At 49.5% G+C, this 26,621-nt stretch overlaps 3 protein-coding genes across 4 annotated transcripts in view; all 3 read left to right on the top strand.

Annotated features, from left to right (window-relative positions):
- The window catches only part of LOC140897874 (uncharacterized), a 19,012-nt gene extending 4,343 nt beyond the window's left edge, over nt 1-14,669 (top strand). Inside the window, exon 4 of the mRNA XM_073311067.1 lies at nt 12,192-14,669. Coding sequence (XP_073167168.1) covers nt 12,192-13,246 — 1,055 coding nt within the window. The 3' untranslated portion in view covers nt 13,247-14,669. The remainder of the gene's footprint in view (nt 1-12,191) is intronic.
- Nucleotides 7,868-11,793, top strand: LOC140897870 (zinc finger protein 707-like). The gene is made up of 4 exons (XM_073311063.1): nt 7,868-7,947; nt 9,947-10,040; nt 10,559-10,685; nt 11,298-11,793. The coding sequence occupies exons 2-4, from the start codon at nt 10,017-10,019 to the stop codon at nt 11,420-11,422; spliced, it is 276 nt and encodes a 91-aa protein (XP_073167164.1). The 5' UTR covers nt 7,868-7,947; nt 9,947-10,016; the 3' UTR covers nt 11,423-11,793.
- LOC140897867 (uncharacterized) lies at nt 11,333-26,621 on the top strand. 2 transcript variants are annotated; one of them, XM_073311057.1, is made up of 4 exons: nt 11,333-11,411; nt 22,523-22,721; nt 23,284-23,368; nt 24,416-26,621. In XM_073311057.1, exons 2-4 carry the CDS (start codon nt 22,698-22,700, stop codon nt 25,315-25,317), a joined length of 1,011 nt encoding a protein of 336 aa, XP_073167158.1. In that variant the 5' UTR covers nt 11,333-11,411; nt 22,523-22,697; the 3' UTR covers nt 25,318-26,621. The 2 variants fall into 2 exon arrangements, with proteins under 2 accessions (XP_073167158.1, XP_073167157.1); XM_073311056.1 differs by having other exon boundaries at nt 23,242-23,368.

Below are 26,621 nucleotides of genomic sequence, written 5' to 3'. Positions count from 1 at the left end.
CCCTTCTGCATTCAGACAGCGCCGCTGAGAGGGGCTGATTCCCACAGGGCCTTTTGTGGAAGGCCTCGAGATCCCACATCTGCCTCCGCAGCATCAGCTTCTGAGCGTCTGTCTATGGTAGAAAATGTGATCGGGATCAGCCAGAGTATCTCTATGACCCTGCACCAGATTTTGTGGTGTAAACTGTGTGACACTGGCCGACCAGATGCCAGCTCCTGCCAGAGCCCTAGGCCAATTCACTTGTGTATTAGGCTAGATTAAAGAGATGGTTAAATATATAAGAGTGTATTTGGTGTTTAAACTTCATGAAAAGCAATGGGATGTTACTTGCATTGTTTTCACTTAACTATATCTTGTTATAATGTAGTAGTGAATATTTTGCATTGCGTATACCCCTGTAACGAAATAACCCATCAAATGCGGAAGAAGCCTTGTGGAATGCAAATGAACTTAAACAGAAAAAAGCTAATTTCAACGCAAGTGGGCATTGTGTGTTATGACCGGAGGTCAAAGACTCAAAATGCGTTCCTCGCTCTCTGTCATCAGAGGAAGAGCCAACGTGGGTAGTGACCCTGTCAGCCTGTTTTTTGTGAGAAGAAGCTATAAGTATGGATTTAAAGAAAGATCCTGGATCTCTGGACTGTTTGGACTCTTACAGGGAAGTGTATCAGATACAAAGCTGAGACCCCAAGGGATAATCTGGATGCTCTGAAAAGACTTTTGGGAAACTGGCAGTTTATTACATCACTGCCACCCTTTGGAGTAACAAAGTGTGACTCACCTGGGCATGCATCTTACCTGCTTTAACCTCTCCATAACTCTCACTTCCTTTTCTTAACTAATGATCCTTTACTTAATTTACTATAGAACTGGCTACCAGCGTTGTCTTTGGTGTAAGATCTAGGATACCAATTGCTCTGGGGTAAGTGCCTAGTCTCTTGGGACTGGGAGCGACGTGATGTGATTTTTGGTGTAAGTGACCTTTCATCACAAAGTCCAGTTTCTCTGAGTGGCAAGACAGACTGGAGAGTCTAAGGGGACTGTCTGTGAGTCTAGGGTAAGACTGGGATAGTGATCCAGGAGTTCACATTTGTCACTGGCTTGGTGAAATCTAATTACAGGATGAACCAGCAGCTTGGGGGGGTGTCTGCCCGGTTTTCTGCCAGTCTGCCTGGAGGTCGGCATGCCCAGTTGTGAACCACTCCAGACAGTGTGACAAACTCACCTGGAGCATTTTATCTCTTCGGATCTCTCCCCCTCGCCCTCCCTCATTAGCAGTGATCATTAGTCCCTGAGTTTCCCCTGTGGGGCTGGATTGTCTCATTCCCAGATAGTCTCACATTACTCCAGGCCCTACTGAAAAGCATTTAGTGTTCGTACATTTTCTCCCTTATGGGCCAGAATTAAAAAACATGTTTAAAGAATGGGAGCAGGGACAGTGAAATGTGGTGTTTTAGCTTCTGTGCTATTTCAGGGTGATAGGGTGAGACTGAGGGATTCCCTCCTTCCCCCAGCACCGTCACACTCCACTCTCAACAGAGCAGCCTCTGTCCCAGCAATGGAGAGTTTTATCCTGTCCCCGTTCTACCCCTCCACCTCCGACGGTGTCATTTACCACCCTGTCCCTGGCTCTCCATGCCTTGGAATCACAGTTTTGATGTCTATGATCCTAAGTCAGATCCCTGAGGGCTGGAGAAAGAAGGGTCACAGACCTGGAAGGGAATCCAAATGAACCTCAAAGCACATTTTGACCTTTCTGATCTTATATCCCCATTTGCCTTTCTTGGTAAAATTGCTTCCAGTTTTTGTCTGGGCTAGTCCAGATCATTTGTAGACGGGAAGCTGGTTTGTGAGGTTTTGGTCTATTAAGATGATGCAAAAACTTTTGTAACTAACATGACCAACTGTGGTCGTGGTCACGTGGTCATGAGGTGAGAAGTCAAGCAGGTTTAGCCCCTTTAGAAGAAAATGGGTTCACTTATTGTCTGGATTTTGAGTCTTCAGATTCTCTGGAACTTCACTTTCTGAATATGAAAGTGTGTTGTAACTCGCCCTGCATTGTGGCTTTTTCTCTGTTCCCGAAGACCTTTTGGTCACATACAGTAACTCCTCCCTTAAAGTCGTTCCGGTTAACGTTGTTTCATTGCTGATTAATTAGGGAACATGGTCGTTTAAAGTGGCTCAAGGCTCCCTTATAAAGTTGTTCGGCAGCTGCCTACTTTGTCCACTGCTTGCAGAAAGAGCAGCCCGTTGGAGCGAGCTGGTGGGGGCTTGGAACCAGGGTGGACCAGCAGCCCCCCATCAGCTCCCCGCTCCCCTAAGTTCCCTGTGTGGCAGCCGTCCAGCAGGCTATCAATTACCTGGAGTTCAGCTGTCCCTCCCCACACTGCCATGTGCTGCTCCTGCCCTCGGCCTTGGAGCTGCTCCCGGAAGCCTCCTGCTTGCTGGGGGGGGGAGGGGGTTGGGGAAGAGGGGGGCAAATGTCAGGTTGTCCCCCTCCCCCCTGTTCTTGCCCCCCGCTTACCACATCTCTACACAGCTGGGGCAGGGACACAACAGGGCTCAGGACAGAGGGAGCTTGCTGGCAGCAGTTGCTGTCTCAACTTGCTGATCTACTTAAAAAGGCAATGTACTTAGGGTTGGGTCAGTGTACTTAAAGGGGCAATGCTCATCTCTCACACACAGTGTGTGTCTCTGTCTGCCATGCTGTGTCTCTTTCCTCCACTTGTGCTGCCTTGTAGAGTGAGAGGCTACATTAACAATGTGTTAACCCTTGAGGGCTCAGCTGAGTGCTAGTTCATCATTTAGCAGTAAGGCATTCCCTGGGAAATATCCCACCCCCTTCCACCCTCTAACTTCACCACCTCAACCAAGCTTCACAATCATCGTTGCTGTGCATAATATTAAATGGTTTGTTTAAAACATATACTTTGTGTGTGTGTGTGTGTGTGTATATATATACATATAGATATATATATAGATATATATTATATAAAATACAGTCTTTTGTCTGGTGAACAAATTTTCCCTGGAACCTAAGCCCCCCCCTCCCCATTTACATTAATTCTTATGGGGAAATTGAATTAGCTTAACATCGTTTCGCTTAAAGTTGCATTTTTCAGGAACATAACTACAACATTAAGCAAGGAGTTACTGTACTTGGATATTAGATTAGTAGCTCAGATTTGCTGAAGGCTTCATGGGGCAAATTTTCATTTGCCAGAACAGTCCTTTTCAATTTAATTTTGAACTTTTTCTACCCTTATTGTGTGATTTTTTTTTCTTTGAACAATGACAGTGAACAATGGCTGAGGGTGTGAGCTAGATTCACACTCCCAGAGGCAGACACTGAAATGGGGAAGCAAGTTACTGCCTGGTCCCTGCAGTGATGTGAGACACAGTCAGGAGGGGTAGAGGGTGGCAGATGGATATGAACAGAGCTGGGAAACTGTTGGGTTTGTTCCTCAGAGCCAGGCAGCTGAGGCTGAGAACTGTGAACTTGCTGCATCAAAGCCAGAGAGACACAGGAATTATCCTGCGAGTGTCGGGTCAAGCCCTACCTGAATTGTATAATGTTGTGAGTCCTGCCCAAGAGGAATGTTGTGTGGAGGGGGCAGCATCTCCTGATTGCTGAGAAGACAAGGCTGGGCCGAGACGAGAAGGCCAGGGGTGTCAGGGGACCTGGGCAGCTTTGAAGCCAGGCAGACTCACATCGTGGAAGCCAGAGGGAGATGAGGAGCCATAGAGACCAGCTGCTCACCCCTCCCCATCTACCACTGTGCCCTGTGCGGGGACGATAGCAACTGTCTCTGCCCCACTCACCTCACACTGCATCCCTCTAACTTGAGCTCTTTGGATTCCCTGCTTTCGGGGTGTTTGCTTTTGTGATGGGTTCTCATCATTCTTCATGGCTTCTCGGCACTTTTCTCCCCATGTGTAGATGTTGCTCGTGCATGGGGGAGTTGGGTGGAGCAGTGGGCTGGGCTGGGACTGAACTGGGCTGGGCTGGGGGTGGGGAAAGGAGTCTGTCTTTTGCTTGTCTGTTTAAATAATAAAGTAGAATTTAGTTTCTCCCACTCCCGGTCTCCGTTGTTTTGCATGAAATGGCTGCCAACTGCAGAGGTAAGGTGAAAGGTTAAAGCAATGCAGACGTGGTCTGGAATGGAAATGCACAGGGAGGTCACCCAGCCAACCTCATCCCTGCCCTGTCACAGGCTCCTCAAACTCCCCTTAGAGATAAAACTCTCTTAAGTCTTGTGCCCCTCTCCCTGACCCCAGTACAAATCAGGAACACTTTGACAGCTCATGGGCTCATCCCCTTCTCCCTCACCCAGGTGCTAGGCAGGAGTAATTCCACTAGGCCACGTGACCTGTCTACACCAGTGTGAAGTTGTTGTGAGGGGAGAATCAGATACTGGCCTCTAGGTCTGTTTGCAGGAGATACAGTCACACATTGTGCGATGATGATTCTGATCGCTGAGCTGGGCTTCAGCCCAGTGCCCCTGTTCTCACAACCTCACCACCTGCCTACTTCTAGCTCAGTCCCATTGCAATCACTGGGGCTAGGGGCTGAAAGACTGGAAATGGGAGGAAATGTTATAGCTGAAACTACACACGTGTGTTTTGAAAGCTTAATGTTAATAGGATCTGCTTCACTCTCCTGCTTGGAAATTTTCTCTGGAGATCCCGGGGACGTAAAGGAGCGAGCGTTACCATCTTGGCTGCGAATCCCCACTGTGACTATCTACACCAGTGGCTCTCAAACTATGGGGTGGGCCTCCCATGGGAGGCACGACCAATGTCTCTGGTGGGGGTTTTTAAGAGCACCGGCTGTCTGCCCCGGGTGGCTGCGGCTCACGACGGAGGGCTATGCACATCTGGAAGGCGGGGATAAAAGGGACAGCTGGAGCTGTGCCACTCAGGCTCGGGCTCTCCTCCCTGCCCTATCCCTCACCTGGAGGAAGAGGGGCTCGGGCTGTCAGCTCCAGGTGGAGCAGCAGCAGAGAAGTCAGGGTGGCAAGGGGGTGATAAGTCTGCTGTGAACAGCGATATTGAGGAATATCACTTTTCACGTGGCCACCCTTCCTTCTGGGCTGCTTCTGGCGCTGATGCTGCCTTCAGAGCTGGGCGCCCGGCCAGCAGCCGCTGCTCTCCGCTCTGCCTTCAGAGCTGGGTGGCGGTATATGTACTTGGGAGGGTGGGGGCGTAATGTCCATGGACACAAAGAAGGGGGCCCGAGGAAATAAATTGGAGACCCACTGGTCTACGCTCTTATGGTCCCCACTTTTACAAAATGATGATAAATCTTGCACAAAGTATGTCTTGTGAGGAGGGATAGTTCAGTGGTTTGAGCACTGGCCTGCTAAACCCAGGGTTGTGAGTTCAATCCCTGAGGGGGCCATTTAGGGACCTGGGGCAAAAATTGAGGACTGGTCCTGCTTTGAGCAGGGGGTTGGACTAGATGACCTCCTGAGGTCCCTTCCAACCCTGATATTCTATGATCCTCTGAAAAGTCATTGTCTGTTGAATATTATTGTCCTGTTAAAATGTGTGTGTCAATGTTATGAGGTTTTGTTATATGTTTGTTACTGAAACATGCTGTAAACCAGGGGTCTCAAAGTCCCGGCCTGTGGGCCATGTGCGGCCCAAGAACCTCCCCACTGCGGCCCACGGAGGAGAGATGCCGGCAGACACGCGGCTGGCAATGTCTGCTGTAGGCACCGCCCCCTGCAGATCCCATTGGCTGCGGGAGAGGGACAGTGACACCATCACTCGTCGCCGGGCAGAGTCAGCCATGGAGGCAGCATCACTTTTCCCCACAATGAATATAAACAAGTCCAAATATCAGACACAACTCTCTGATGTCCACCTCGCTGCAGTCCTGACAGCTTCAACGGCCCGGTCACCGAGGCCAAGCAGCCACAAACTGACAGAACTGAAGCGTTGCCAGGTGTCTTGAAAACACTACAAACTCTGGCATGCGAAGAACTGTATAAAGTTGTACGACAGTTTTATTATTTCTAAGAAATTTGAAATCAAAGCCACAATACAAACGTTGTCTTTTCTGAACACCATCTTCAGTGACATTATTGGCCCGCTGGGAGGAGTTGAGGACTAGCCCTGGCCCTAAGGTAAATTGAGTTTCAGATCCCTGCTGTAAATCTTGAAAACGCCCACAGATTCGCTCCTGAGAGCCAGGTGCTAGGTGGGCATTAATTGCTTAGCCAGCCATTCACCAGTGGAGTTGGGGGAGTCGTGAACAAGAAATTTGCAATTCACCTGAAGGATGGTTGGAAGCTCACATGTGCCACAGACTGATTGTCGCCTGCCCCCTACATCTGGGGGTGAACCTCAAAGAGAAGAGTGGTATAAAAGCACAAGGGAGAATTGCCTCCATTTTCACCTCTCCTCTCCCATCTTTACAGAAGGCAACAAGATGGCTTGAAAGACAAAAACAGGAGCATTGAACTGGGGAGGGTGGACCAAGGCTGGAAGGAAGTCGGCCTGGATGCTAAGAACTGTAAACTGTCTGCAACATCGGGCGGGTTGAGAAAAGCTGTTTGGTACAAATCTTACTGAGCGTGGTAAAGTTTGGGATTTAAGATGCGTGTTTACCTTTTATTTTTGCGGTAATCAATTCCAACCTTTTACGCCTTTGTCACTTGTAACCACTTAAAATCTACCTTTCTGGGGTTGATAAACTTGTTTTATCTAAACCAGTGTGTTTTCATCGAAGTGTTTGGGGAATTTCACTTCAGAGAACAAGGCTGTTGTCTGATCAGCATCCTTTGTGGAGATGACAAACTAACTAATGAGCCTGTACAGCACAGTGAAAGGGCTGGACACTATGAGACTCATGTTTCTGTGGTGCAAGGCCGGGACTAGGGAACTGGCTGGTGTTGCTCTGTAGTTTACTTCATGAGCGGCTGTGAGCGGCTGCACTCAGTCCTGTGTAGCTGGGAGTGACTTTGAAGGCTGGTGGCTGTGTGGGAGAAGAGCCTAGAGGGGTTTCTTGTTCACACAGGGAAGCAGTGTGAAAGATGCCCTGGGGTGGAGAAATCAGCAGTTCAACAGTCCCAATTGTACCCTAGGGTATGCCTGACACCCGCTGTCCCCTGGGACTCAGCATGGCACCATTGGGCTCTCATCATCCTGATGCTGAAAGACGACCTGAGCAAGGCTAACCAGAGAGGGGGAACCAGTGGACATCCTCAACTCCACTGACTTTGGCTAAATCCTGAACTTCCCCCTGGGATATGAGACTTGGGGGTCTGCTGTCACCCTTCCCCTCCCGCATCATTTCCCTTCCCCACCTTACTTCTCCTCTCTCTCCTTTTGCTTTCTGGCTCAGCCCGTCCAGTCAACGCCACCTTTTGCACCAGTGCTGGTGGCCTGTGACCGGAGAGGCAGCTCAAAGCAAAGCCTTAACCTGCCCAAAGCGAGAAGTTTTCCAAGTCTCACAGGGACTGATCAGCTGGTGGCCTGTGCCCGGGTTTCTCCTGCAGGGAGGCTGCAAGTGAGACTGAGCCATGGCAACAGAAGCCTCTATGCAGGATGTCCCCTTAATGCTGAGAGAAGCTGGCCAAGCGCAGGCCAGGTGGGGGCCCCGGGAGGCAGTGTCTGGGGCAGGGGGCTGCAGCGCGGTGGGTTGATCGCTAGGACCCAGGAGCGGCTGGGGGGCGGCTCTGGGGGGAGGATCGCGGGGCTCAGGCCCGGCCCAGAAGTGACTCGCAGCCGCTGCGGGGACTCTGGCTCCCGGCGAGATCCCGGAGCCCCGGCGGCTGGTGCTGGGAGCCCGGAGCCCGGGCTGCAGCCGGGAGAGGGGAACCTCCAGCCGGGCCCTGCCCGCTGCTCCCCGGGAGCCTCTCCCAGGGCAGAGCCCCCAGCCCGGCCAGGGCCCCTTCCCGGCCCGGCCCCTGCCCCGGGGGGGCCCCGCTCGGAGGGAAGGTAAGAGAGACCTGCCCCCGCCCCGGGAGCGGTGCCACCCGGGCAGCAGGGGGCGGTTTTGTCCCCAGGCTGCTCCCCGCGGAGCCGGCTGCGATTCCCTGCCCTGGTTCCGGGAAAGCTGCCGCCAGCCCCCGGTGTGTGCGGGGCGGGGGGAGCCAGCCCGCACCGTGCTGGGGGCTGGGACAGCGACATGTGTGGGGCAGAGGCGGGGGAGCCGGGAGGGGACGGAAGGGGGGCGGGTGTGGGCAGAAGGGGATTGAGGGGGGAACAGGGATGCGTTAGGCGACAGAAGGTCCTGGATGGGGACGCAGGGGATAGGCTGGGGGGCAGGGAGGATGGGGCGATGCAGGGGAATCGGGGGGGGGGGATTATGGGGCTGAGGGGAACGAGGCTGGAAGAGAAGGAAAATGTGACTGGGGGGCACTGCGAGGGAAAGGGGGGAGGTGGGGAGGGGACGGTGAGAGCAACAGGAGACAGGCCTGGGGAGGGGAGCGCCCGGGGGCAGGGAGCAGGCAGAGGGGTGGGGAGAAATACAAGGCAGCTCCCCCGCCCCATGGGGTAGGACAGGGTGGGGGGCTGCCCCTCCCAGCAGCCAGACGGACATTTTTTCCTCTAAACTGGTCAAACTAACATTGTGCTGGGCGGGGGCAGGAGACTATCCTCTCACGGCTCAGAAACTACAGGGCAAATATCCAGCCTCCCCCCAGTTTGTTAAAGACACACCCGTGCTGGTGGGGTCTGTCTCCTGAGCGTTCGGGGCTGCCCAGGGCCCTGGTCTGATTTCCAGGCAGGATCCAGATCTCAACCACACCGGAGTCAGACCGGAGTCACTGCTGGCTCTGAGCGCGGTCGGGCCAGCGGGATCCGCCTCCGCCTGCATGTCCCTGGGGGCTGCAGGGGCAGGACAGGGAGGCTCAGGCATGAGCTGCTGCCACCAGAGGGCTCCCGGTCTGGCTGAGGGAGAGGAGGAGGCTGGCCCGTGGGTCTCTCTGCTCAGGATACAGCTCTGGAGTGGAGCTCCCTGGGTCAGAAGCTGCTGCCTCCTGCATTTAGACCTGGGAGCCCAGACTGAGACGCTGCTTGTTACCCAGCAGAGGAGAGACCTTTGTTAAAGCCTCTCTGTGCCCAGCCCAGGTGGGGAATTTCTCCGGTGGCTGGAACCAGCCCCTGGGGCAGCCCCGGGCTCTGACGACACCAGCCCCTGAGCTGCAGCCTGCAGGTGATGGGGAGACCCCGGGGACAGGGCTGAGGCCGGGCAGGAAAGTGACTCTGCACAAAGGGCCACTTTCCAGGACCTGCTGGTGAGTTTGGCCTATGTGGGGAGGGGGCTCCCTGTGTGTCTGCAAGTCCCAGAGCTGCTGCCCTCATGGGCACAGCCAGGTTCAAACCCCTGTTAGCCATGGCAGTGGCTGATCTGCCTAATGAGAGCAAAGGCACATGTCAATGGGGGAGTCATTTGTTCTCCCAGGGCGAGGGAAGATGATAAAAAGGGAGAAAGGAGAGACTGGAAGGGGCAGCAGGAGCAAGAAGTGGGGAGGGAGGTTCCCAGCCCTGCCCAGATCCATTCTCTGCATCCCCCTGGGAAGACTGACTCTCCTGGGAACAAGGCGAGGAGCTGAAGGAGGAAAACCAGTTCCTGACTCCGCTGAACACCACATGACTTGGGGGAAGAGTGGGAGTTAGAGGGGGTGACACGACAATGTCAGGGGGTGACATGAAAATGTCAGGAGAAATCCACCAAAGTAGCTCCTTTGAGTCTGCTCTTTTTCCAGAGTTTGGCTCAGAGATGGTGTTACGGGGAGAGTTTAAAAGTACCTCGATGGGTTTAGTTCTGCAGGGAGGGGCCTGGCCTGGGTGGTAATAAACTAGTTGGGTTTCTTCCCAGCGTGGCAGAGTCCAGAGTGCCTCGCTCCAGGGAAAGAGCCTGGGGGGAATCGGGGTGAGAAATGGACTCAAGCCCCTTCTGAAACCTCCCCCATCACCCCTCTTGCCCTGACAGGCTGAGGAATCACATCCACATTTCGCTCCGGATCGTCCCCGTCCCGTCATCTGGGAGACAGGAAAGGGAAATGTCTGTGATGGAGCCAGCTCAGGTAGGGAATTTTCAGGGAGCTGCTGGCAGCGGGAGGGAGAGGCAGGGAGGAGACAGGGTGTGAGAAACCAGCTGATTTTCTGAACAAGCCCATTGGCGGGGAACATTCCCCCATTTCTCAAACAGGAAACAAACCCCCTGGGCAGGGCTGGGAACATTTCCAGTGCCAGAGCCTGGACCCACTAGCCAGAGGCTGCTGTGAAATACAAAGGGAAGCTGTTGGGATTCCTGTCCCCTGCTCAGAGCTCTGCTACCTATATCAGCCTTTGGCTGGCAGGCATATGGTAAATGAGAAGACTCTGCCCTCCTCTGTCTGCTGGGGAGGACAAGGAGCTCTCACCTTCTCCCCACCCCCTAAAGCCTCCTGGCTGCTTTGAGCAAGGTGTGGGTGAGATTCTGCTACTCTGGTCCTCCCAGAGCTTCCAAGATGTTTTTCTTTTTCTTTCTTCCTTTCCCATGTGACTAGCTGGACTGTGGCAGGGGCAGCAGGTGCTGAGAGGGGGACTCCTGTTGTTTCAGATGCTGATGACCTTCGAGGAGGTGGCTGTGTATTTCACCCAGGGGCAGGGGGCTCTGCTGGACCCCGCTCAGAGAGCCCTCTACAGGGACGTCATGCAGGAGAACTACAAGACGGTGACCTCGCTGGGTAAGGGATTCCCGTCCCCTCAGTTATTAGAAGCTGTGAGGTCTGCTTTTCTGACTCTGGTCAGGTTCTTCCCTGGTCAGTTAGATTGAAGGGGAATGGGTTCCATAATGCACAGCTGCCGTGTGAGAGAGACTTGCACCTCCATACCCTCACCAAGGGTGTCAAAATCTAATGGACATGCTAAACCCTCCCCACCCGTCCAGCTTTCAATGGGGCAGAAGTTGTTCATCGTCCTCTCTGTATTGTTTCTTCTTCACACACAAAATCCCTCTTCACTTCCCTTCTTGAGAATAGCTCCAGCCCTGGGGAAGACTCTGGGCTCGGCAGGTTTAGAAATAGGCAGGGGTCTAACTCCAGAGCTGGGTGTGCATCAGCAAGGCCCCAGAGCGCACAGATCCTGGGAACTCCTTGTGAGGGCGTAACAATTCCACTCACCTCCCCAGACGTCTGCCTCTTCCAAGGGGGCTCAGGGACCAGATTCCTGTCCTGATGGAGTCCATGTTCCCCCAGCAGAGCATGGCCACAGGTTCCACTCACGGAATGTCCTGTGTGACAGACACTCTCCCAATCCTCCATGCACCCTGATCTGGTCTGATTTCACCCCCTGGGCAGGATTTCCCATTCCCAAACCTGACCTGATTGCCCAGCTGGAACGAGGGGAAGAGCCGTGGGTGCCCGATCTCCAGGCCTGCGAGGAAAGAGAGATCACGAGAGGCACCCGCACAGGTGAGGACTGACACAGAAACCATCTGGCAAATGAAGGAAAAAGTTGAGAATCCCAAAAATATAGTGTAAGAGCCCTCAGTTCTTCCTCATCTCAGCCAGAGCAGGGCTGTAGTCAGAAGATATCATTCACACCATTCCACCCAGCCTGTTAGCTCCAGGAGTTTCCTTCCCATCTTTCCTTCCCTGTGAATGTTTGGGTGGGAAGTGGAGGAAGAATCCAATTGCTTAGTCTTCACAGCGTTAGCGTGTTGGGTTTTCCCTCTGTGCTATTCCTCTTTCTCCCCTGCACAGTGACTCCTGTCTGGATTGTCTCTCTCCCAGCAGGTGATGAGCGAGGGAGTGAGGAGGAGGAGGGCAATCATCATAAGGATGTTCCTGGGGAAGTGGAACCACAGGGTACCTTTATGGGAAGAGCTGAAGGAAATTCATCCCAGTGCTTGGAGCAGAGGGAAGCCTGGGGAAATTGGCACAGGTCAGAGAGGCTGCTGGGAAACCAACCAAGGGAGCAAGAGGAGGAATCTATTAAATGTAGGGGAGGAGATAAGGATCCCACAGCCCAGCAGACAAACCCCAAGGAAGAGAAACCCTACCACTGCCTCAAATGTGGGAAAGGATTCATTCTGAGACCACACCTTCTTACACTTCAGACAATCCATACTGTAGAGAAACCACTTCAATTCTTGGACCATGGGGAAAGCTTTAATAACCATGGAAGAAGCCACAAGGGAGAGAAACCCTATCAATGCCTCGAGTGTGGGAACTGTTTGAATCAGAACTCAGCACTGATTACGCATCAGATAAGCAACACAGGAGGGAGACCCCATAAGTGCTTAGAATGTGCAAAAACTTTCATTCGGAGGTCAGACCTTGTTAGACATCAGGCAATCCACACAGGAGAGAGACCCCATAAGTGCTTAGACTGTGGGAAAAGTTTCATACGGAGGTCAGACCTTGTTAAACATCAGGCAATCCACACAGGAGAGAGACCCCATATGTGCTTGGACTGTGGGAAAAGTTTCACACGAAGCTCATCCCTTCTTCAACATCAGGGAATCCACACAGGAGACAACCCCCATAAGTGCTTAGACTGTGGAAAAAGTTTCATATGGAGGTCAGACCTTGTTAAACATCAGGTATTCCACACAGGAGCGAGACCCCATCTGTGCTTGGACTGTGGGAAAAGTTTCATTCAGAGGTCAGACCTTGTTAAACATCAGACAATCCACACAGGAGAGAGACCCCATAAGTGCCTGGACTGTGGGAAAAGTTTCATACGGAGATCTGACCTTGTTAAACATGAGGCAATCCACACAGGAGAGAGACCCCATAAGTGCTTGGACTGTGTGAAAAGTTTCATATGGAGGTCAGACCTTGTTAATCATCAGGCAATCCACACAGGAGAGAGACCCCATAAGTGCTTGGACTGTGGGAAAAGTTTCATACGGAGATCAGCCCTTGTTAATCATCAGGCAACCCACACTGGAGACAGACCCCATAAGTGCTTGGACTGTGGAAAAAGTTTTATTCGGAGGTTTGACCTTGTTAAACATCAGTCATTCCACACAGGAGAGAGACCCCATAAGTGCTTGGACTGTGGGAAAAGTTTCATACAGAGGTCAGATCTTGTTAAACATCAGGCAATCCACACAGGAGAGAGACCCCATAAGTGCTTGGACTGTGGGAAAAGTTTCATACGGCGATCAGCCCTTGTTAGTCATCAGGCAATCCACACAGGAGAGAGACCCCATAAGTGCTTGGACTGTGGGAAAAGTTTCACACAGATATCACACCTCACTAAACATGAGAGAATCCACACAGGATCTAAACTTCTGTGACACATGGCCTGAAAGGGTTAAGAAACTTTCAGGCTAATTGACCCAGATTCAACCTTTAGAGACACATTCGAAAAGTGTGTAAATGGTATTGATGGCTATTCCACGTTAGATAGACTGAAATGTAAACTTGTATTGTTAAAGAATTGGAAGAAGATGGTAACTGTAGTAGTCTATATTTACCTATATCTTGTTAGAGATTAACAGTATAATCAAACGGTTCCTGTCTAGGGCTCTATTCTGTTAATTTAGAGATCAAAGGGAAATATTAACATTTAGATGAAATTTGTGTGTCGTAATGTCATTGCCTCTTTTTTTATTTCTGGTAAACTCTCTATGAACTGCTTTATGGATAAATGTCTTACGTTAATGCCTATAATTAATTACCGTTGATGTTTAGGAACTAGACAGTTACTTCAACAGCCTATTGTTCACCCAAGGGCTGCGTGCTGACCGGAGGCTGCAAAAATCTCTTGAAAAGCTTTTGGGACCTGATCCTTTTCTCTCAGATCTTTGTTAGCTTTATTCAGGGGGGTGGGGGGGTGGGGGGCGTTTGATTCGTAAGACTGAGATCTTCCGTCCCATCCTCACTGCCCTGATAGTGAACATTTGGACATTGGACTAGAACGTGATTAAATGATTCTGAGAAGGATTCTTTGCAATTCTAAAACACCATCTCTACTATGAAACGGCCCTAAGGACTCTAGGCATGTCTGTATGTATAATGAGCTTTTAACCAATACATTCTCTCTTTTCTTCTTTTAATAAATCTTAGTTTAGTTAATGAGGATTGGCTGCAAGCGTGTATTTGGGTAAGAACTGAAGTATTCATTAACTTGGTGGGTGATGTGTCTGATCCTTTGGGATTTATAGAACTTTTTATCTGATGAACCAGATTTTCCGTAATCCCTATCATATTTCACTGGGCTGTCTGGGAGGGAACCCAAGGCGGGGTTGCTTTAAGGGAGCCGTGCTTTGGCCTCTGTGTAGCCGGTAAAGCGTTGTAGAAGCTGTTTTGTTGCTGGCTTGGTGAATTGAAGTATTGGAATATCCACCAATTTTGAGGATTGTTGGCCCCATTCTTTACAGTTTGCCTTAATTGGCTCCCAAGGATCCAGCTGTCTAAGCAAACCCCAGGCAGAGGAGGAAAAGCCCCGATCAGACTCTGCAGCCCTGGCTGCTGAAGTGATGGGCCACAGGTTGGGGAAGGGAGAGAGAGAAACTCCTCCAGCCCCTCCCTCTGCCTGGCTGAAGTTCCCCCCTCTCCCTTCCCTTCCCAGCCGGGATCCCCCTGCCATGGCGATGAGGAGAAGGACACTTGTGCCAGGCCCCACCTTCACTCTAGAGACCTGATCCCAACCCCCATCTTCCACCAGCCCCTGGACTGGGCTCCCCCACTTATCTGGAGCTGTTCCCTACAGGGGGAGTGTCCCTGGGGCTGGTAACTCCTCCCCTCCCCGAATCCCCCAGGGCGCTGGGCTCAGGGATTAAATGGGGGAGGTGATCAGCTGTTTCCTGCTGTCGAGGACTTGAACCCCAGTCGGCAGGGTTTGTTGTCTGTCTGACCGGAGAGAGACAGGCAACACCAGCAAGGTCTGAACTCAAAGCTCTTTATTGAAGAGTGCACACAACAATAGAGAGCAGCCCGTCTCCAAAGAGAACCAGCCAGCCTCGAAGTAAAACTCATAGGTTTTTATAGACAGTCCCGTCGCGACACAGATTTATTCATAAAGCAGCCCACCCCACCCCATGTTAGTTGAAATTGGTAAAAATGCTAAAGAAAAAGAAGTTTTACTTCGAGGCTGGCTGGTTCTCTTTGGAGACGGGCTGCTCTCTGTTTTTGTGTACACTCTTCAATAAAGAGCTTCGAGTTCGGACCTTGCTGGTGTTGCCTGTCTCTCTCCGGTCAGACAACGAACCGTGCCATCTTGGGTTCGAGTCCACAACAATTTGGCGACTCCGCCGGGACCCGTCTGACTCTCCGGCGTGGGGTCAGACTCTAAAGCAACGCAGCGTACATCTTCCGGTTTCGAGGAGCCTTGCCAGTGATCTGATCCCTGCGTCGGCGATAAGGCGTGTTCTGTGAACCAGCAGGAGCCCATAGAAATCCAGCAACGTCCACCTACCGGTTGACTAGGCTCCAGATTCAGGTCTTCGGGGTTTGAGTCCCTGGAGGAGATCTTCAGGGTTCGAGTCCCTGGAGAGGTAAGCGATCGCTTGATAATAAGAGTTGGGGATTGTGGGTTTGAGTCCCCTTTCCACCTAGGATGGGACAATTTGGCAGTAAATGCCAAGGGGACGTCCCGTTGTCTCTGATACTCAGAGATTGGAAGGGAATCTCTGGAACTACTGGTTTAACTAAATCAAAAATGAATAATTTATGTCAGGTTCAATGGCCAGCTTTCACCACTCATTTGTCCCTGACTAAAGATTGGCCAGCCTATGGAACTCTTTCCGCAGACAGGATGGATTCCTTAAGAGATATTTTGGTGGATCTTAGACCGGGACAAATGGATTATTTGTTTGTATGGTATAATTATAAGCCAAAAGAAGGACGTCCTCTTTCCTCCTCCTTTTCTTATTCATCTCAGGGGTCTCCAGCCCCGCTCTGTGCTATGCCTGCTTCTGCCCCTCCTCCGGCTTTCCCTCGGCTTTCTGACCTACGCCCAGGACCAGTTGCAAGCCTTAAGAAAGGACTTCCAGGCAGAAAAGGAATCACTGGCTAAGCAAGTACCAGTCCTTCAGAGACTTGTCAAAATTTAACCTTTTGTGCTCAGCATATGCCGTAACAACAGTGTGTCTGCCATAAGAGGAACTTATATAGTTAAACCGTCAATTGGCCGTGCATTCTGTCCAGGTGACAAGCCTCCCGGGGGAGGACTCGGGTAGCCCTTGTGAGTGAGAATATTTAAGAGAAGAGACCAGGAGGGCTGGGGGCTAGTTAAGAAGCCCACCCTCCTTGTGAAATTGGTAGTGGAACAAAGCTGGTGCTCATGGAAGGGACAGTTCGGAGAGAAAAACAGGATCGAGCCCAAGCGGGCAGGCAACAGATAGAGAGATTGGAAAACAGGTTAGAAACTTGGAGGGCGTAGTGAAAAAAGAGGAGTAAATAATTACAGGAATGGGAAACGTAAATCCCGAAATAATACCTGGAATGGTAAAATCTGAGTTGATTGGGGTGTCGTTTTGGAAAATAAGCAAGTGATTTAAGGAAAGAAAGTGAGAAGTGAACTCTGTAGTTGCTGGAGGGAATTATGCTAAAGAAAAAGAATTTTTGGTTTCTTTGCAGCCATTCTGAAGGGAAAATGGGCCTTTTTTTCAAAGAAATGTCTGTAAATAAATCCAGGCAAAGAGACTATGTGATTGAAATCATTTGGCTCTGAAAAATTTAGTCAAATTAGCTAAAAGAACATAAGGGGTTTTATTGGAACTTAACCGCCCAAATGTATAAAGGAATGTAAATATATAGTGCTACTTAATTAAGATCCTATTAGACTCTAAGGGGCTACAATGGTTGGTGTTTTCCTTTTTAGAGTTGTGTGTTGTGAAAACAGGAGTTAAAAGTAAAAGGCAATCAAAAGTCTGGTAAAGTTTATTGTGCCCTTTTAAAGTAAAAGTCTTTAAGCTGTGGATCCAAAAGCAAGCCGGAAAGCATTTGTTTTAATGTAAATTACCTAACTGATAAAGCCACTGAAACCTGGGCTGCCTATGAAACAAATACAAGAAAATATGGGTAATTCCTCTGTTTTGCCTGCAATTAACAAGGGTATTTGTATAAAAAGGAAATATTTTAAGCAATGACTGACTGCCCAGAAGGGGTAGATCTGTGTTCTTTTTGTCTTTCAGAAAATCAGAGAAAACTGATGCCAGCTGAAAAGCAATTCAACATCTCATGAATTTACAGGCACAATAGGAATTCTGTTCTGTGTTCTATGTCCTGTCTTGTGGTGTTTTGTCTTGTGGCCAGAATTGCTGTGTTTAATTTTTCATAGGACAGTTTAGTTTAAAACTAAACAGAAGGGTTAAATCAAAATGCAGATGCTTGTTTTATTCAACTTGGAATACAAAGTGTTTGGATAATATCAGGAAAGTGTGATATACTAAAGTTTAATACATTTGCTTAAGAAAGAAAAATAAATTTCATTGGCCAGATCTTTTAATTGAAAAAAATTGTTGTTAAAATTCACGCACCAACAGTCTTTGGAAGCAAGGACATGAAAGTTTAACCCACTCTCCATATTATACATGGGATCCTTCTGGCTGCCTCAAATTTCTAGCCAGGCTGAGGAGGGAGGAAAGCTATTGGACACCAGAGGTTGTACCAAGTGGACTCCTCAAAAGTGGGTGTGCTTGTCCTGGCTTGTTGCTCCAAAGCTCTGTAATAAAGTCATTTTCCTCGAAGGGTGTATGTGGCATACATTGAACAGTAAGACGAAAGTGCTGTATAATGGGCAATGTATATGTGTTCATTTTTGAACAAAGGTGTGTGAGTGGAAAATGAAAGTTTCCTTTGCAGGTTAATAGAAGCCAAGAAGGGGAGAAGGAAAAGAACAGAAGACAAGCTAATTCAACGCTGTAGCTGGCAGGCTCGGTCCAAAGATAAGACGCTGGCCTGCCCAAGGACACCACTCACCGCTAGGATTTGGCTGACGGCCAAGAAAGAGGGGGGCTTGAATGTGCCCAAGCAGCTGTGAGATCTGCAAAACACTGCCAGACATTAATGAAATGTGTTAGGTCTCTGTAGTTACAGGTGAAAGAAGTCCTACTCCAAGGATCCTGAGCAAACCTGCCATTTGTTAAAACCGGGTGACTGAGTCTACATAAAGGTCCATCAATGAAAGACTATTCTGGCCCCGTGCTGGAAAGGCCCTTATTAAGTCCTGCTAACTACCAACACTGCTGTGAAGTGCCAAGGACTGACTGCCTGGACCCATGCTTCTTACTGCAAAAAGACCCCTCCACCTCCAGATGACTTCACTTCGACTACTGGTCAGCCTGTCCCTCCTTCTGGGTTTTTTTCTTTCCTCCTTTTGGACAGCAGGGGAAAGGACAAGGTGAAGTGCTAGTAACCTCTCCCTTGTCCACTGACAGAGATAACCTGTATTGCACTGCTAGGGAACCTGACCTGGAAAAAGGTTCCCCAGAATCAGACAGCATCGGACTTCGAGGGAGCCACGCACGTTCACCCCACCGTGAACCGGGTGAATCAGAAGCAGACGACATCTGTGCTCAAGACAAATGGACTGCCACCCCTTTGGGCGACCTGAAGCTCCAGCTGCAGCTAAAAAAACCTTGAGTTGGTGGTGTCCTCTCAGGGAAAGATGGCCCCGTTCTCTAAGCTGTGTTCTTGTGTTTTTAATCTGTTTAGTATTTGTTACCTTTCTTTTCTGGTGGTACGGGGAGTTGAGACTATAGAATCACACAGTTCTAACACATTTATACGTCTTGCCCATGAAATGAAATCTCGTATGCCAGCCCTACAAAACACTTCATGCTGGATGTGCTCATTAATACCAGCAGATAGCCAAAAAGGTCTTCCCATGGTTTCTATTCCCTTTAGTGCAATGAATATGACCTGGACCCCGTCCTGAAAAAATTCTTCAGGTAATTGAAATATTACCTGTGCTGATACCAGCATCTCTGAAAGCAGGTATCTAATAGTTTGGAAACAAGTTAGTCAATGGTGCCTCTTGAAAGAAGGGAAAATAGCTTTGGGTAATAGTGAGTGCAAAGCCTACTTTAATGGCACTCATTTTGGGAGTAAGAGAGGTCCTAATATCTCTCTCCTGGATGGGGCAACCTCTTGTACCTCCGCGTGGCATAGTTTCACGGATGACAAATGCAGTCTGCATGGGGAAGAACACTTTTTGTATAAAGGTCACAAATTGATTGAGCATTACGTTATAAATTGTACACTTGGGTATAACCTGCCAACTCATACTATGTGTTTATGTTCCTCGAATGCCTCCGCGGCTAAATTCTCCCTCCTCCCATCTTGGACCGGATGGTACGAACTTATTAATAATACCTGGTCCAAAGTCACTCCTACCCTTTTTGGAGTATACTGGGTGTGTGGTAACAAGGCATACCTAGCCCTCCCTCCTTCATGGAGTGGATCCTGCTATTTGGCTTGGTTAGAACCACCTGTAGTTTATCGCGCACATCTTCCTACAGGGAAAATCAGATATGTAAGAGGGGCTGAGGAAGATGTTATGGACTCTCGCCCCCTTACTTGGCGTGCCCTAAATGATTGGATGGGTGCTTGTGCGGGATTCGTCTTTGCCTGTGGAGGTGCCACCTGGCATATTGGAGAAGGAGTCATGAGACTTCAGGGAGTGTTGGAGATGATGGCAAATACTACTGCCGATGCCTTGGTAGATCTGGCAACCAAACAAAAAAAACTAAGGCAGATGGTTCTCCAGAACCGCTTGGCGTTAGATATTTTGCTGGCCTCTCAGGGAGAAACATGTGCATTAATCGGACAAGAATGCTGTGTATATGTTCTGGATGTTTATAACGCCACCTGGGAAAGAGCAAACCACCTTATACAAGTTGCAAAAGACCATGGAGGAGAGCGGGTTGACTCGTGGTGGAGCAATTTGTTCAATTGGGTTCCAGACGTAGGTGGCTGGCTACATAACTTGCTTCACAGTGCTGCTGTTGTAATTGTTTGTGGCCTAATAGTTTTGTATGTTATGCTAAGATGTGGCTGTTGGATGGGTACCAAGTTGTGCCCTACCAAGCAGTGAATATTTCTAACTCACTACTCACAGTGGCCAGTGTGTCTCAAGAGTTCCCTTACAGCACTCTGGGGACAAAGGGGGGACTGTTAGGTGAGAATAATTAAACAAGAAGCAGTTATGCCAACCGAACCAAAGTCAGGCCAATAAAGGTTGCTGGGAAAGTCCCTGAACGAGATAAGTAGAATGAAAGAATACTTGTTTAAGTTGCAGGGAGTGAGATAAGGGGAGACCTGCATTCCTGCATTTTTGTACCAGATGTTCTGAGAAAAGTTTTAGATAAGGAGACACACTGTTTCCACTCACTGTTTCTGTTCTATGTCTGTTCTTAACTCCTCGTCTCCTGTTTGACAACCATACTGATAAGAAAGTTTGGTGAGGCATTATGACTTGCTAAAAGCTATATACAATAGGGGGATAGGTATGCATGCATAATAGAGAAAGAGAACTTTTAACTAACATGGGGGGGGGGCTAAATGAATAATCTGTGACGCGAGGGAACTGTCTATAAAAACCTACTAGTTTTACCTAAAGAGGCAGCTGGTTCTCATTGGAGACGGGCCACTCTCTATTGAGTAGTGCACGCAACAATAATGAGCTTGTGTTTGGACCTTGCGGCTCTCTGCGGTCAGACAACGAACCGTGCCGTCTGGGGTTCGAGTCCTCGACACTCCCAAGATATTATTTGGTTGTTTTTTTTCCTCAAGACAGACTCATGGTCTGGGGGCTCTGATTCTTGAGTGTTGGGGGCTGCCCAAGCCCCGGTCTGATTTCCATGCAGGATTCAGATCTCAGCCACACCGGAAGACACTGCTGGCTCTGAGCCTGGCAGGGGGTGAATGTGGATGGGCCAATGAGATCATAGAATCATCATAGAATATCAGGGTTGGAAGGGACCTCAGGAGGTCATCTAGTCCAGCCTCCTGCTCAAAGCAGGACCAGTCCCCAATTTCTGCCCCAGATCCCTAAATAGCCCCCTCAAGGATTGAACTCACAACCCTGGGTTTAGCTCAATGCTCAAACCACTGAGCTATCTTTCCCCCCAGGGATCCTCTTCTATATTTTCCAAGCCGTTCAGTCCTTGTTGAAAAAGAGTATAATGAAGCCAGTCTTTTTTCGTACTTTTCCAACCTATTATACTTTCAGGTACAAGTATTTTATCATTGTATATGCTTTTAAAGTGTGTATTAATGTTGCAATTTCAATTCAACTTTCCAACCAATGACTAAATTGGCAACACTGCGTGTAACTAGTTGACCACTGTGTGTGTGTGTGTGTGTGGTGGGGGGGGGGAGAACTTGGGGGTGTCTGTGTAGGGAAGTCCCTATTTCACTGAATTAAGTCTCCTGCAGCACCTTAGTACATTACACCAGACAGAAAGGAGCTGTAGTGACTCGTCATTGGGATGCCCGTGCCTTTGAGAACCCAGCCCTGGGAAGCCCATGCTGAGAGGCGCTGTCTGTGAGAGGAGAAATAAAAAAGCCCCTCTCCTCCCCCTCCCCCCCGCACCACCACCCTATTTTGCAAAAACTGGTGTCTCAGTCCACCAGGGTAAATGTTCCCCCTCTGACCCTGCCTGTGCCAGGGTTTTACCCTCTGGCAGGGCCTTACCCCTCAGCTTAATCCCAGCTCCTTCCCCCGCAGATTTTGCCCTTCAGCCGCTATCCTAACGCTGCTTCCAGCTGCTTGACACCCCCCCCCCGACCAATGAATTTTTGCCCCCTGCTCAGAATCTGGCCAACACACACACACCCTGATTTGCCCCCCTTTTTAAGCCCTGTAAAAAGCAGTCTGCAGAATCTTATGGCTAATAAAGGCTGGGTGAAGGGCAGTGACTTCAGCAGCTGTTACTGAGCATGCTCGGTTCTTGTGAACACACTCAGTACACCCTAAGTAGCAAATTCCTACAGGGAGCAGTTTCTCCTACTACATATGGCAGGAAAGTGACTCTGCACAAAGGGCCCCTTTCAGGGACCTGCTGCTGAATTTGGCCTTTGTAGGGAGGGGCTCCCCCTGTGTCTGTGAGTCCCAGAGCTGCTGCCCCCATGGATACAGCCAGGTTCAAATCCCTGTTAGCAGTGGCAGGATCTGCCTAATGAGAGCAAATGCCCACTCAATGGGGCAGTCACCAGTTCTCCCAGGGAGAAGGAAGATGATAAAAAGGGAGAGTAGAGAGACTGAACGGGGTAGCAGGAACAGTAAGTGGGGAAGAGAAGTCCCCAGACCTGCCCAGATCCATTCCCTGCATTATCCTGGGCAGACTGATACTCCTGGGAACAAGGGGAGGAGCTGAGAGAGGAAAAGCCAGTTGCTGACTATCTTGAATCACTGCGCTGCTTGTAGAGTTGGGGGACAGGCGCTGCCTTTGGGGATGGTGTCAGGGGGAATCCCCAAAACTGGCTCCTTTGATTCTGCTCTTTTTCTAACATTTGGCTCAGAGATACTGTTACTGGGAGAGTCTCAAAGTGTCCTGATGGGTTCAGTTCTGCTGGGAGGGGCCTGGCCTTGGTGGCAATAAACTAACTGGGTTTCTTCCCAGCGTGGCAAAGTCAAGAGCATCTGACTCAAGGGAAACAGCCTGGCGGAATCGGGGTGTGACATGGACTCCAGCCCTTTCTGAAACATCCCCCATCGCCCCTCTCAACCCGACAAGCTGAGGAATCATCCAGATTTCGCTCCAGATCAACTCATCTTCCAGGAGACAGGGAAGGGAAATGGCTGTGATGGAGCCAGCTCAGGTAGGGGATTTTTCAGGGAGGTGCTGGGGGCGGGAGGGTGCGGCAGGGAGGAAACAGAGTGTGATAAACCTGCTGATTTTCTGAATAGGCCCATTGGCAGGGGGGAGCTTTCCCCATTTATGAAACAGGAAACAGGGCTTGGAACATTTTCCAGATTCCCAGTGCTGGAGCCTGAACCCACTAGCCAGAGGCTGCTGTGAAATACAAAGGGACGCTGTTGGGATTCCTGTCCCGGTCCCCGGCTCAGAGCTCTGCTTCCCGTCTCTGCCTGTGGATGGCAGGTGTGTGGGAAATGAGTAGACCCTGCCCTGCTCCCTGTACTGGCTGGAGGGGCGGGACAAGGAGCTCTCACTTTCTCCTCACCCCCTGAAGCCACATGGCTGCTATAGGGTGGGAGAGGGATTCTGCTTCTCTGGCCCTCCCAGAGCTGCTGCTGCTTCTTTTTTTTCTTCCTTTCCCGTGACTAGTGGGATTGTGGCTGGGGCAGCAGGCGCTGAGTGGGGGACTCTTGTTGTTTCAGGGGCCAGTGACCTTTGGGGATGTGGCTATTTATTTCACCCAGGGGCAGGGGGCTCTGCTGGACCCCGCTCAGAGAGCCCTCTACAGGGACGTCATGCAGGAGAACTACGAGACGGTGACCTCGCTGGGTAAGTGACTCCTGTCCCCTCGATTATTAGAAACTGGGGGGCCTCCGTGTCTGAATGTGGTCAGTTTCTTCCCTGGTCAGTTAGATCAGAGGCGAATGGGTTCCATAATGCACAGCTGCCATGAGAGAGACTTGCATCTCCGTACCCTCTCCACTGGGACATGGGAGTCAAAACCCAATGGACAAACTAAACTATCCCCACACCTCCAACTTTCAAAGGGGTAGAATTCATTCATTGTCCTGTCTGTATTGATTCCCAGTCGCACACAGAATCCTTATTTACCTCCCTCCTTGGGACTAGCGCCAGCCATGGGGAGGGCTCTGGCCTCCGCAGGTTTAGAAATAGGCAGGGGTTTAACTCTAGAGCTGGGTGTGCGTCAGCAAGGCCCACAGATTGCACAGATCCTGGGAACTCCTAGTGAGGGTGTAACAATTCCCCTCACCTCCCCAGATTTCTGCCTCTCCCAACGGGGCTCAGCAACCCTGTTCCCTTTTTCTTGGATTCCACATTCCTCCAGCACAGCACCAGGACATGGAATGTCCTTTGTGCCACGCAGTCTCTCAATCCTCCATGCACCCTGATTTGGTCTGATTTCACTCCCTGTGCAGGATTTCCCATTCCCAAACCTGACCTGATCTCCCAGCTGGAACAAAGGGTGGAGCCGTAGGTCCCAGATCTCCAGGCCTGCGAGGAAAGATAGATCCTGAGAGGTACCCGCACAGGTGAGGGCTGACACAGAAACCATCTGGGGAATGAAGGAAAGAGTTGAGACTCCCCAGAATGTGGTGTGTGGAAGCACCCTCAGTTCTTCCTCGCCTCGGCCAGCGCAGGGCTGTAGTCAGCAGATATCGCTCATGCCATTCCGCCCAGCCTCTTTGCTCCAGGAGTTTCCTTCCCAACTTTCCTTCCCTGTGAGTATTTGGGTGGGATGTGGAGGCAAAATCCAATTGCTGATTCTTCGCAACTTTAATGTGTTGGGTTTTCCGTCGGTGCTATTCCTCTTTCTCCCCTGCACAATGACTCCTGTCTGGATTGTCTCTCTCCCAGCAGGTGCTAAGAGAGTGAGTGAGAATGCGGATCGTAATCCTCATGAGGATGTTCCTGGGGAAGTGGATGAATCTATTATATGTGGGGGAGGACACAAGGATCCCACAGCCCAGCAGAGAAATCCCAATGAAGAGAAACCCTATCAGTGCCTCGAATGTGGGAAAGGATTCATTCTGAGATCACAGCTTGTGACACATCAGACAATCCATACTGGAGAGAAACCCCTTCAATGCTTGGACCATGGGGAAAGCTTCAATAATCGCTCAGACCTGAATAACCATGGGAGAAGCCACACAGGAGAGAAACCTTCTCGATGCCTCGAGTGCAGGAAATCTTTCTACTGGAAGTCAGCACTAATTACACATCAGAGAGGCCACACAGGAGAGAGACCCCATAAGTGCTTGGACTGTGGGAAAAGTTTCATATGGAGGTCAGACCTTGTTAAACATCAGGCAATCCACACAGGAGAGAGACATTATAAGTGCCTCAACTGCGGGAATGGTTTATGTTGGAAGTCAGACCTTATAACACATCAGAGAATTCACACAGGAGAGGAACCCCACAAATGCTTGGACTGTGGTAAAAGTTTCACACAGAGATCTGCCCTTGTTTCATATCATACAATCCATGCAGGAGAGAGACCCCATAAGTGTTTGGACTGTGGGAAAAGTTTCAGACACAGATCAGTCATTGTTTCACATCTGAGAACCCACACAGGAGAGAAACCCCTTAAGTGCTTGGACTGTTGGAAAAGTTTCACACAGATATCGGGCCTTGTTAAACATGGGAGAATCCATACACGAGAGAGACCCCATAAGTGCCTGGACTGTGGGAAAAGTTTCACACAGAGATCACACCTCATTAAACATGACAGAATCCACACAGCATCTAAACTTCTGTGATCCATAGCCAGAAAGGGTGAAGCAACTGGCAGGCTGATTCAACCTTTAGAGCCATGCTTCGTAAGTGTGTAAATGGTATTTAGGGCCATTCCATGTTCTATAGGCTTGAGCTTTGAAATGTATATTTGTATTCCTAAAGAATTGGAAGAAGATGGTAGCTGTAGTAGTCTCTGTTTACCTATATCTTGTTAGAGGTTAACAATATAACCAAACGGTTCCTCTCTAGGGCTGTATTCTGTTAATGTGGAGATCAAAAGGAAAAATTAACATTTAAATAAAACTTGGGTGTAATAATGTCATTGTCTGCATGTCTCTGTAAAGTTTGTGGTAAACAGTCTATGAACTGCTGAATGGATAATCACCTTATGTTAATCCATGTAGTCAGTTGCCGCTGATGTTTAGGAAATATAAGGTTCCTTCAAAAGCCTATTGTTCACCCCAGGACTACGTGCTGTTGAGAGGCTGCAAAAATCTGTGTGAAAGCTGTTGGGACGTGATCCTTTTCTCTCAGATCTTCTTAAGCTTTATTCGGGAGGAGTTTGAGTCATAAGACTGAGATCTCCAGTCCCCTTTGGACTGCCCTGATATTGAACATTTTGACATTAGACTAGAACCCGATGAAATGATTCTAAAAAGGACTCTTCAATTCTAAAGCACCATCTCTGCCATGAAACTGGCCTAAGGACTCTCTTCGTGTCTGTATGTATAATGATCAAGACTCATTCTTTTCTTCTTTTAATACGTTTTACTTTTGTTAATCAGAATTGGCTGTAAGCATGTATATGGGTAAGAACTGAAGTATTCCTTAACTTCTTGGCTAATGTCTCCGATCCTTTGGGATTGGTAGAACCTTTTAGATGATGAACAAGATTTTTCACTAATCCGCATTATATTTAACTGGGCTGTCTGGGAGGGAGCCCAAGGCTGGCTTGGTTTAAGGCAGGGGTAGTCAATAGGCAGTCTGTGAGCCAAATCTAGATACCTGGATGCTTTTAAACGGAACCCTGAAAATTTAGTATTTATTATTACTGTTGTGGGTTTTTTTATTATTATTTTCTCTGGAGTGTGGACCTTGTCTATACCTTGACAAAGAAATTTTGACCTTGACAAAAAAGAATTGACTACCTGTGCTTTAAGGGAACTGTGTTTTTGGCTTTTGGGAAACCAGTAAGATATGCATAGAAGGTGTTTTATTGCTGGCTTGGTGAATGTAAGTATTGGAATATCCACCCGTTTTGGGGATTGTCTGCCCCATTCTTTGCAGTTTGTCCTAATTGATCAAGCTCAGCATGCTCCCCTAACCC

This window comes from Lepidochelys kempii, chromosome 14 (assembly GCF_965140265.1).
Source record: "Lepidochelys kempii isolate rLepKem1 chromosome 14, rLepKem1.hap2, whole genome shotgun sequence".
Lineage (NCBI taxonomy): Eukaryota > Metazoa > Chordata > Testudines > Cheloniidae > Lepidochelys > Lepidochelys kempii.
Note: the sequence above shows the minus strand (reverse complement) of the source record. Positions and strands in the feature narration are given on the sequence as shown.

Excerpts from the sequence above, each read along its gene's own strand:
- LOC140897867 (XM_073311056.1), top strand. The coding sequence starts at position 22,698 with ATGGCTGTGATGGAGCCAGCTCAG. Across the intron at positions 22,722-23,241 it reads CTGTGATGGAGCCAGCTCAG|GGGCCAGTGACCTTTGGGGA; the intron begins GTAGGGGATTTT and ends TTGTTGTTTCAG. Across the intron at positions 23,369-24,415 it reads CGAGACGGTGACCTCGCTGG|CAGGTGCTAAGAGAGTGAGT; the intron begins GTAAGTGACTCC and ends TCTCTCTCCCAG.
- LOC140897870 (XM_073311063.1), top strand. The coding sequence starts at position 10,017 with ATGTCTGTGATGGAGCCAGCTCAG. Across the intron at positions 10,041-10,558 it reads CTGTGATGGAGCCAGCTCAG|ATGCTGATGACCTTCGAGGA; the intron begins GTAGGGAATTTT and ends CTGTTGTTTCAG. Across the intron at positions 10,686-11,297 it reads CAAGACGGTGACCTCGCTGG|GATTTCCCATTCCCAAACCT; the intron begins GTAAGGGATTCC and ends CCCCCTGGGCAG.